Source organism: Montipora capricornis, chromosome 1 (assembly GCF_036669925.1).
Source record: "Montipora capricornis isolate CH-2021 chromosome 1, ASM3666992v2, whole genome shotgun sequence".
NCBI classification, from domain to species: domain Eukaryota; kingdom Metazoa; phylum Cnidaria; class Anthozoa; order Scleractinia; family Acroporidae; genus Montipora; species Montipora capricornis.
Window position 1 is genome coordinate 6558485 of NC_090883.1, and position 11484 is coordinate 6569968.

Here is an 11484-nt window from a genome sequence, read left to right on the forward strand (position 1 = left end):
AAAGATATCCCTCAGAGTTAGAAGCTTTGTACTAGGCTTCTCTGCCGCTTCGCGATCACGTTTAGGAAAGGTCAGAAGCACATTTCAAGGGGCGTGCAACCCACATGTCTCCCTGAATAAGGTTCGAGCGACTTTCAAGCCAAGGTTCCTTCACAAATGGCAGAGACTTTGCAAACTACAGCTACCAAAATGGTACAGAGGTGAGAGCACTCGCCTCCCACCAATGTGGCCCGGGTTCCATTCCATGTCCCGGCGTCATATATGGGTTGAGTTTGTTGTTGGTTCTCTCCCTGTTGCGAGAGGGTTTTCTCCTCTGGCGGCGGGTGCACCGGTTTTCCGCTCTCCTCAAAAACCAACCCTGCCAAATTCCAATTCGATCCGGAATGCACGCACACATGTTGAACGAGCTCCTGAGCGCTCTTAAGGTGTTCCGTCGTGAATTTCACAATTTCTTTTTTCAAGAAAGGGAAGTTGTTCTCCATAACATCTTCGAGTGCATAGCTAAGCCGTGTCAACTAAGCGGAACGCTATTTCTTCCACTTTTCTGGAAATACCCCGCGACTTCAACTTTTATTTTATCGAGAACAAGCTTCACTGAATAAGATTCCCATATCTTCAGCCAACTTACTCGTTTTCGTCGACGCTATAAAATGCGCCATAACCGTCAGTCACCATGGCAGCACAACCGCCAAAGATAGTTTGAAAGCCAGCGCAGCTTGTGGACAGAACGAAGTTGCCGCCTCCCCCGCTACAAAAGACGAAAAGAGGAAAAACTGAAAAATCAGCGGAATTATATATATTTATATAATAACCCAAGTTATTCTCACATTTTGATTGGTTCTTGCCCGTGATCTACGAGAGGACAGACGCACGATTTACGTCACCATCAGCCTTTACGCGAATAAAGTTTAATTCTTTATTGCATGAAACAAATAGTTCCATGTTGCCGTGCGTCTTTTCAGTAATAATGTTCTTACCAGATTTTGACGTCATCTGTCACCAGTGTTACACAATTTAGATCAGAGGGTGCAAGCCATCTCAGATGATCATCCGAGTCATCCAACCATGCATGAACCGTATTTAGGTCTAAGCACCCATTTTGAATAGTGCTGATAAACTGTGTTTAAGTCCAAACGCCCATTCTAAGTAAGCACCCATCTTAAATCGATTAGCTTTCAATATTGGTAATGGATCTCTATTTAAATATTATAAAAATTCGCCTTCATTCAGCAGCGTGCTTCGATGGTGTGGTGGTTATCGATGATTCCTTACGCGTGGCTAACGGACTAGGTTCAACCTTTTTGTCATCCATGTCCGTCGATCATCTTAAACCAAAAATTTCCTTTTTTTCCCTGACGAGAAAATTTCTAAGTATAAGGTAAACTTCATGTAACTGAAGTGAAAGAGGAAACGCATATTTAAAGAGTTGCATGGATGACTCGGATGATCATCTGAGATGGCTTGCACCCACTGATCTATATATATATAAGTTTAAAGATGGATAGTTGTTACTCGAGTTTCATGCACTAAGCGATCATCAGACTAAAATTGCTGGGCGAGCAGCGCTCAGATTTAACAGTAAAATTCAAAATTTAAATTAAGGACGGTTAGAACAGCGCTTTCTGTGATTGGTAGCGAAGAACTTAGCTTCACGACAACATTTTGTGATCAGTTCAGACCTCTTGTTTAGAAGAGAAGCACCATGGGTGGACAGAATGCAGAGTTTCTCGGATAAGGATAAGTTGCAGGGGGAAGGGTTTCCCCCACAAGAGTTTGCCATCTTGGTGATGCGCCATTTGAGATTGTAGCTGGCGTTTACTGTCCTTTCATTCCCAGATGTGTTTTGAAAGAGCAGTGGCATGTGCGTGTTTTCTGTCATTGAAAGAGAGTTTGTGGTTGTTGTATCTCGTTTTGAAATTGTTTTCTGTCATGCCGATGTAACAGTCGCTTCGTAGATGACGTCACTTGCGAGACATATGCACCATTAAGAGGGCAAAGGTCCTTACTTCTGCAATTGCACTTTCTCGAGGACATGTCAGCCTCATTGCACTCATTCACGATCTTTTGGTTGTGGTTTTTGATTATGTTGGCCATGTTAGTTGAACAGATGTAGCTTACTTTAAGGTTGTTCCGGGTGAATATCTTGTGGAGTTGTGCGATTTTGGAAAATGTTTGTCAATCAATCGGAGAAAGGTTTTCGCAACATTTGCTTCAACGTTTTGGCCGTAGGATGGGTTAAACCAGATAATGTTTTTTGATCTGTTTCTGGACCTAAAAAAAAAACAGGGTCATGGATCCAGCAGGAACTGAAACAGATCCAGAAACATTATCTGGACTGGGAACTAGGTATGAATGAATGAAGACGTTTGCGTATGTGCTCCCGCAAATTCCGAATGTTGAGTGACTTTAAGGCCGATTTCTTTACTAAATTTAAACGAAAGACAAGAGGAAGCAGTAGTGGTAGAAGTGATAACGATTCCTACCCAACCAGAGAGAAGCGTTTTTGAGAATCTCTTGGTGAAGACATCATTCCGACGGAAGTAGTTGATGAAGTTGTCTTAGCTTTAGGCATGTTAAGCGAAGTAGCATCGACGTTGCATGACGTTTTAGAGAAAATGAAGATTATGGAGGAGAAAGTAGATGGAGTCCTGGAGAAAGTAACCGGTTTAGAATGCACAATGAAGACTGCTCAACAGGACATCTCCACACTCAAGGTAGGGCCAGTGAGATTGAGAGGACAGTTAAGGACATGGACGACGGGTTGAATTTTATAAACTCAGAGGTGGAGAATTTGAAATGAAAGGTTGAAAGTAATGAATGCGAGACAAAATCCCTCAAGGAACGTCTTCTCTATCAGGAGGTGTACAATCGATGCAAAGACATGCGTTTTACTGGAATTCCAGAGAATGGAGAGGTAAATGAGGAAAACGCAAGCGAAACTGTTTACCGTTTTATGAAAATGGAGTTGAATATCGAAGGCGCACGCCACATTGAGTTCAGCGAGTTCATCGCATTGGAGCCAAAAAACCATGAAATTCTCGGCCGATAATCCCCCGTTTCTTAACATATCCAGACAGAGAACGTGCTTTTAAACGAGTATTAGAAAGGAGGGGACATATCGATGTCAAGATTTATTCGGATCTTCCGAGAAAGATTCAGGAGAGTAGGAGGAAACAGTGGCCTTTACTCAAACGCGTTACGGAGGAAAGCAAGACAGCTTATTTAAGCAAGAAAGAACCAGACAAACTCTTTATCGAAGGCCCCTTAAGGACCACTTAAAAGACTTATATTGCTATAATTAGCTTACTATCCTTTATGGCCGTTTCTATTTATTCTTATAAAAGTTTTCTTTTTTTTATCTCCATAGCGGCGGTCTCTAGTTGCACAAGTCGAAACAGTACCAGTTCCTATAAGCTGCGAGTTGGATATAATTATAAGCAGCTTTTGTAATGTTTTATTGTTTCGTTTTACAGTTTTCCCTCTGTGTCGACTGGTACCTTTTTATAATAAGCCTCAAGGGTTTTCATTTCGGTCAATCAATGTGCAATTTGGTTGTGAAATCATTTAGGAGGCAGTGTGGCCCAGTGGTTAGGCGCTTGCCTTGAGATCCGGAGATCCCGCGTTCAAAACCCGCTCTGACCACTCGTTGAATTTGTTCCTGGTAGTCCCTGGTTCAACTTCCCAGCTGCACTTGTAAATAGCCAACTGGTTTGCTTCCGGCCAGTTGGTATTCTTAACAGTTGTTATTCTGTTCTGTTGTTTCGTTGATTGTGTTTCATTGACCCTGAAAAGACCCCTATTGGGAGCGGTCAATTAAGAATGTATTGTATTGTATTGTATAATTGTAAAGCCCTCCACCTTGAAAGGTCATGTTAGCTTCATTCGAGATAAGTCACGCGTAGACTTTTAAGTTACTCCCTTTGAATGTGCGAGGGCTTCGTTCACCAACAAAGCACGCTGACGTCGAGGACATCTGGAGGACACAATGGCAGGATAAGCTTTATTTTTCACATGGCTCTAATCACACTCGCGGAGTAAAGATTCTGATTGGAATCAAGTAAGTCGGATGAGGATGGTCGTTTTATTATAATGGAGGCCGAAATTAAATTCAAGATTCGTCGTTTTTGCTCGTTAATATTTATGCACCTAATTGACCGAATGCATAAATGGCGGCCAAAAATGTATTCTTTTGTTTATGTGCTAATGAGACTCACTAGCCTCGCTCTCAAGCAACCTTTCTTTTGTATTTTGTCCATGCAAACGAGGCTAGTGAGGATAATTAGCACATAAACAAAAGAATATTTTTTTGGCCGCCATTTATGTATTCGGTGTATAAAACTCCAGATCAATGTCGCGTTTTTGATAAGCTGAACAACAACATAGAAGAATATGTAGCGAAAAATGGAAAGTAGATTAATAGGCCATTTCCGAGTTCATGTCTGCCTCCTCTTCAAAACGAGTCTATGTGCGAAGTTTTTGTGATGGTAATTAGTTCTACTTTACATATGAATGAAAACTACTTTTCATAAGAAAAACTTCGCACTTAGACTCGCTTTGAAGACGAGGCGGACATGAACTCGGAAATGGCCTATTTGATGGTGGGGACTTTAATTTCCCGCTCAATCCTGATTTTGATCGGACTGACAATTGAATTTTATAGAACCTTTTGGAATAAAGTAGGAAATTTGGTGGTTGACCGTTTAAATTTCGCATACGAATACGGTGAGCTATCGAGCTCCCAAAAAGAGGCTATTATAACGATTGAGAAAAAGGGTAGGGATAAAAGATATTTGTCAAACTGGAGACCGATCTCGCTGATTAATGTGGAAACAAAAATAGGATCAAACGCCATGGCCAAATCTTCTTCCATACGTAATCCATCACAATCAATGCGCTTATTCGTATGTTAAAGGTAGAACGACTTTGATGCTGTTAGAACCACAGAGGACGCTATGCATTTCACGGAAAAGTGTAATGTTGATGGAAGATTGATCTACATAGACTTTCAGAAAGCGTTTGATACTGTAAGTAGGGAATTGTTGTTTCGCTCTTTATCTCCATTCGGCTTTGCTTCAACGTTTATTCAATGGATTTATACTTTGTACAATAATATTTCCATGCAGTTGTGTCCTAAACAAAGGATACTCGACCTCGTCGTTTGCCATCGGGAGGGAAGTCAGGCAGGGCGATCCCCTTTCAGCCTATCTATTTTAAAACGAGATACAACAACCACAAACTCTCTTCAATGACAGGAAACACGAACATGCCACGGCTCTTTCAAAACACATCTGGGAATTAAAGGACAGTAACACAAGCTACAATCTCAAATGGCGCATCATCAGGAAGGCAAACGCTTATAGGGGAAACCCTTCCGCTGCAACTTATGCTTATCCGAGAAACTTTGCCGTTTTTTCACCCATAGCGCTTCTCTGCTAAACAAGAGATCTGAACTGATCACAAAATGTTGTCACGAAGCTAAGTTCTTCGCTACCAATTACAGAAAAAGCTGTTCCAACTGTCCAATTTTAGTCTGATGATCGCTTAGTGCGTAAAACGTGCGTAACAACTATCCATCTTTAAACTTTGAACTGCATAATTTTGCATGGAGCACCCCCAACTTACCACATGTCTTGTATGTGGAGCTGCCACTCAAAGGGGTACCTAAGACACTCGCTTGGTATGTTAACTACGCTATGCTGATGAGGCCCAGAAAGGCTGAAATCCATGGCTGCTAATTGACCAAATAAAATGGTTGTGCGCATGCGTGATGTGTTGGCCACACCGGATTGGTGTTAGAGTGTGTCACCTTGCCTTTTTTTGGTTTTTCTCATCATTTCAGTATTTTTTTGAGAACTTGCAAATTAGCCCTTGTTCCCTCCTTCAACGTTAAATATTCTCGTAAATTTTAAGTTTAAAGCGGCTAGGTCACGCAATTTTAGGCAATCTCAGCACTGATCGAATGGTCATAGAATTAACTAAAATATCAAAATAACTGTTCAAAACTATAGAAGAACTCTAACAAAACACAGGGTAGCCAAGAAGGGACATGGATGGACAAAACTGGAGAGGATTGAAATGGATTTAATTTGAGTAAATTTGAAAAACGTCGGCCCACCTTCTTTCAAATTTTTATCAGTCTATATCAAAATGTCATTTACACAGCTGGAAAATCATTCTCAGTTGTTATGTGGCCGTGATTTTGCAAGTGAAAGACTCTTCTTCTGCCAATTTGACGTTTAGAGCTCATAATTAACAAAATTAAACTAAATTACCTAAAATAGCGTGACCTAGCCCCTTTAAGAAAGCGGCAAAAAGGGCTAATTTCCTCAGTTCTATCCAAGCGATCGAGCTCGTCTCAGTCGCCCAGGTCGCCAGCTATCGCCTGGGTAGTGTTTCCATATAATCGTCCCAATCGTCTCTGAACATTATTTGAAACGACTGGGGCGATCGGGACGATCCAGACCATCATATAGAACCAGGCTTTAAGAACCAGAAAACCATTTAAACGATTTTGTGGCAACTTTTTTGTTACCAAACTTTGGCGCCAAAACTAGGTTGCTGGCGAGCGGCGATTCGAAAGTCAGCTGTTGTGCTTTGGCTATTTTTTGAGCTTTTTCTAACTATTTTAAGACGAATTCAGTCTGGTATTGTCGAATCAAGTGTACGAAGACGTCAAACCTGTATTGATGATATATTTATTTGTGTTAACTTTCGACAGGGTAGATCGACAACAACGTCATTTAAGCACAGAAATGCACCGTTTCCAGTGAAAGGGCAAATGATTGACAGGATAAAACAGTTTTGACTGCCGCGCCCACTGCGGGCGCGGGTTCCGTATGCACGGATTACCTATACTAAAAAAACCTAGAAAAGGTTAGTTCGTTTAAAGCCTAAACAATCAAACCTACTCTGACATTTCCTCAGAATCTCAGGGAGGCTTATACAGTTGTCCATAGGGAAAGATCAAGATTTTGAAATATGCGAAATTAAAGCAATAGGATGTCTCTTCTGAACTGCTGGTCACTGCCATTGATGTAAAATGCAATTTTACCTAACAAATAAATGCAAATCAGAGGAAATGCTAAATATAGCGACCAACCAAGCTCCTGGAGGGGAACTGGATGCTAGACATTTCAAAGGCTTTTTTTTAAATCAAAACACAGCCGTACGACCAGGGTTTACATTTTGGCAATCAGGAAACAATGTGAAGACGAAACCGTCAACATTTTTTAAAAAAGAAGCTAAAAGATCTACCAGAGGATTTTTCAGTTATTATCAAAATAGACGAAAATCGACCGTCCAAAAACGGAAGGTGGCGAAAAAACCTGTCTGACAGATTCAACTACTTATTTCTACACATGATTATCTTTTCTAGCTAACGAAATCCTGAAATTTTAAGGTGGGGTCATACGGCTAGTTTTTTAGAAAAAGGCCTTTGAAATGTCTCGTTTCCCATCCCCTTCCAGGAGCTCGGTTACTATATTTAGCATTTTCCAATGATTTGCATTTATTTGTTAGGTAAAATTACATTTTGCTTCAATAGCAGTGACTGACACTTCAGAAGAGCCATCTTGTTGCTTTAATTACACCGATTTTAAAATCTTGATCTTTTTCTTCGGAAAACTGTAGTAAGCCACCTTTAAAAGGATTGCGTTGCTGAACATGAGAATTCGACAATTGCCAAACATTGCGGTAGAAGCGATCTTGATGCAAGCCTTTTTAAAATTCTGAGAAAATGTCAGAGTGGGTTTGATTGTTTGGTTTTTTAAATGCTTTTTATCAGTCAAAAAACTCAAACCTAATTTAAACGTGCTAGCGGATTCCATATGTGCAAAACTTTTTGTTTAGCTTGTAACTAAGTTATATTTAACGTTTTGATTGCCTGTTGCTGCTTTTAGTATTTAAACGCAGAAAAAATTATCTTTGCCTTGATCATGAATGACATTAATTAAGATAATGTCAAAACGTCGTCAACTAACCTTTTTTTAGATTTTTTTTTGCCTTTTTATGTTTTGTAATGTTTTTAAGAAATATATTATCGCAATTTTATACAGTCAAACGATTGGTACGCCTGAAAAATCCAGGTTTGAACGGAATTCGACCCGATAACCTCTGCGTTATCGGTGCAGTGGTCTACCAATAGAGTTTATCAGGCCAACCTTGGAGCTTGTCATTTGCGACTGAGCTCCTAAATTAATCTCTTTCGTTACTGTAAAGTGACGTTCCTAACAGCGAGGATCTTCAATGTCAACATGCTCCATTATGCAGTTCAAATATACTGTATGTGTCTTTTATATATAGTCTGTAATATATTATATAACACCAATGAAATACCAAGTGAGCTTTCGCGCGGAAACATCATATCTTCACACGCGAAAAGATCACTGTTGCTATGGTTACATACAAAAACCGCGCCTTTCGATGCCTTTCGTGAAATGATTTAGTATTTCATTGGTGTATATATAATAAATAGAATATTACATGGCCGCTTGCAGATACGAAAATTCTCTTCTCGTGTTGAAAAATACTTCACTCTTTCGCTGCGCTGCACACGTGAAATATCTTCCACGGCGCGTCCATGTAATATCCTTTATATATCCATCTCCATCTACGGGTTTATTACGATGTTTCCAGGACGACAATGAGGTGTAACGAAATGTCAAACCCATGACCGTAAAGTGTTTTGTTTTTACGTTCCTGTCCTGATTGAAGAGTTCCTTTTTAAAGCGCTGCTATGACCAAAAAACCAATTTCTATTTTCCTTTGGATTTCAAACTATCTATGTTAATTAAGCTAGTAAGTGACCCAAGTTTGAAGCCTTGATTTAAAAAAAAAACTAGACCTGTTTATTTTAACTGGAATTTTCCTATTATTGGTCCGCCAACTGACTTTAAAATCTTCAGAGAGTTGGATCGAGGAGAAAATGACGTCAAAGAGTCAATAAAAACAAAATAATTATGCAAGGCTGGTTGTACGGTTGTGAAGATATATATTTTTTGTTGGACCAAAACAAAAAAACCAAATCCGGCGCTTGTGCTTTGTTCAGCTGGCCCTTGCATAAAAAACCTGTCTAAAAGAGTCAATAGTTTAAGAATGTAATGCGTGTGTACGCGACTGAATAGGCCATTTCAGAGTTCGTGGGTTTGTCTCGGTTTCGAAGTGAGTCTTGGTGCTCAACTATTGAAATGGAAATGAGTTTGATTTGCACGAGAATAAGCAACTCATTTCCATTAGAATGAATGAGCACCAGAACTCGCTTTGAAACTGAGGCATGCAACAACTCGGAAATGAGCTATTAATATACAGCACGAGAGATTTCGGGCTTTCAGACTTTTAAACTCGTGTTTTGCATATATAATAGGCTGCGTTGACTCGCTGAAATTTTAAGCTACTGAGTCGATGATGTCACTTTTCCCAGGATCCAAATCCAGAACTTACACTCAGAGTAAACAGCCTTTGGATAAAAATCAAAGCTCAAAGTTTTGCTAGTCAAATGTTAAGCAATCACACTTTCAAAATCCGAAGAAAAAAATTAAGTGATTTTTTGATCATAGTGCCACTTTAATTACCTAAACCATGATTATGCAGCTCCTCCCAGCGCATTGCTTTACCTGCTTCTCAGAAAGTTGACTTATGCTCTTTCAAAATACCTTAACCTAAATTTACCTGGCAGCCCAAGCTTTGTCCACAAATATGGCTGGAGTTGGAATTCCTGCAAGAAGAAAGAAAAAAATCACGAATTGCGCGTGAGCGACAATTTGATTTCTTAAGGAAAAACGAGTATCACAACAGTAGGTGGGTAGGGAGGGTACTTTATTGATACTTGGTTTCCAGCAATAAAAAAGGGGGGTCATCCAGTTCGTTTTTGAGATATGAGCAACTAATAACAAAATAAAGGGTGACAAATTACCTCACAATAATCACTGCATCTTGTTCATCAATAATTGGTGTTTTTCATATGGTACCATAATATTACTGATACGTGATACAGCGTTGTAGTGCCGATCATTCTACTAAGAGCGTTACTTGGAAATGTTGACTTTAACTTAACTTTGACTTCAACTTTATTTACAAATAAATCATAATTATTCAAACAAGACCATGGTGGCCCGCAGTTAGCATTGCTATTCTAGGCGGGCCACTCACACTGCAACATTATTACTGTCTCTCACAAGTTGAAACTGATTTGAGCCACAGCTAAAAGTTTCTTTTCAAATAAGATTGTAATTCTTCGTAAAACTACGTCAATCGATCATCACAAAAACTTTCTGGTTGGCAGCAGCCGCGCCCTAGCTTCATAAAAAAGAGCTTTAAGATCCCCAGGAAACCGACTGAAGAAAAAAAACCCTTAAAATCAAACCCTTCCTCTTTACTATGTAATCACTTCAAGTAAAGCTATGGTCCTCGCAGTAATAGTCGCAATTTTAGCAATTGCGTGGAGAAGCCTGAAAAATTCAGGACTTCAACGGAGTTTGAACCTGTGACCTTGCGTATTATTCATTTCATATATCATTTCCTTCATTAATCACTTCAATATCACTGATCGCTTCATTGCCGACTTCCAACCACAATTTGTTCCGGGCACACAAAGAAAAAGAGGACAAACAAAAATGATCTTGAAATGTCACAAGATATAACAAAATGGACAATGGAGGAGTTGGCTTTGCCTCTGCTTTAAGTACTGCTTGGTGTTTGTCTGTTAGGCAGTTGGGCAAAGGCCAGAGCGAAGATATCGATGACGTCACCATTGATATTAATGTGCCAACCAGAACTTTAAAGGGTTCTTTAGTTCGGTGGTTGGCAAATTTGAATATCAAAAGAAATTTGACGTCAATGATATTTGTAAACAGATATCTTCCCTATTCTTATGTGAATACAGAAGATGTATTTCCGGTCAGACACAATGGTTGACCTCAACGGATGTAAAGGGAAAATCTTTGTTGGCATCATCATTATTCAAGGAAAGTTTAGATTTTCCCAAATCATTCCGTGTTTTTTCACTCTCTTACCGGAGCGCAGTTTCTTCAGAAACGAAGCCTTCATCATTATTTACATTTTGACTGATTTACATACCAGTATTAGCTTGTGATCAACATATCGTAAACGTGACCTTTTGTTATTAACATGCCATACGAAACCTTCTGAAAACTACCGAACCTTCTTGGCTGCCGAAAAGTTTCTTTTTGTGATTGGCACAAGAAATGTACAGATATCTTTATTAAGAATGTATCGTGATGTATCAACTTGGCTTCAATGTTTAAAGAACTTAATAAAATTTCATCATCTCCCCAGAATTAAACGTTTAGTTTATAGTAATCAGCGAAATATCACCCATTGAAAACTGATAAATTAGCAGTCGGCTGAAGTACAAACGATTAAATACATTCTTTGTTAATTTAGAGTTTCAAGCAACAGTCTTCACAGATTACCTGAGACATCAGGCTCAAATTCTCAGAGTTAACGAACTATGAAATGCGTCTTCGA

At 39.5% G+C, this 11484-nt stretch overlaps 1 protein-coding gene across 2 annotated transcripts in view; it reads right to left on the bottom strand.

Annotated features, from left to right (window-relative positions):
• LOC138044020 (peroxisomal carnitine O-octanoyltransferase-like) overlaps positions 1 to 11484 on the bottom strand; it is a 54022-nt gene that overhangs the window by 1289 nt on the left and 41249 nt on the right. For both annotated transcript variants that reach the window (XM_068890641.1, XM_068890723.1), the window contains exons 17-18: positions 9667 to 9712; positions 629 to 748 (exon numbers count right to left, since the gene is read on the bottom strand). In XM_068890641.1, coding sequence (XP_068746742.1) covers positions 629 to 748; positions 9667 to 9712 — 166 coding nt within the window. The remainder of the gene's footprint in view (positions 1 to 628; positions 749 to 9666; positions 9713 to 11484) is intronic.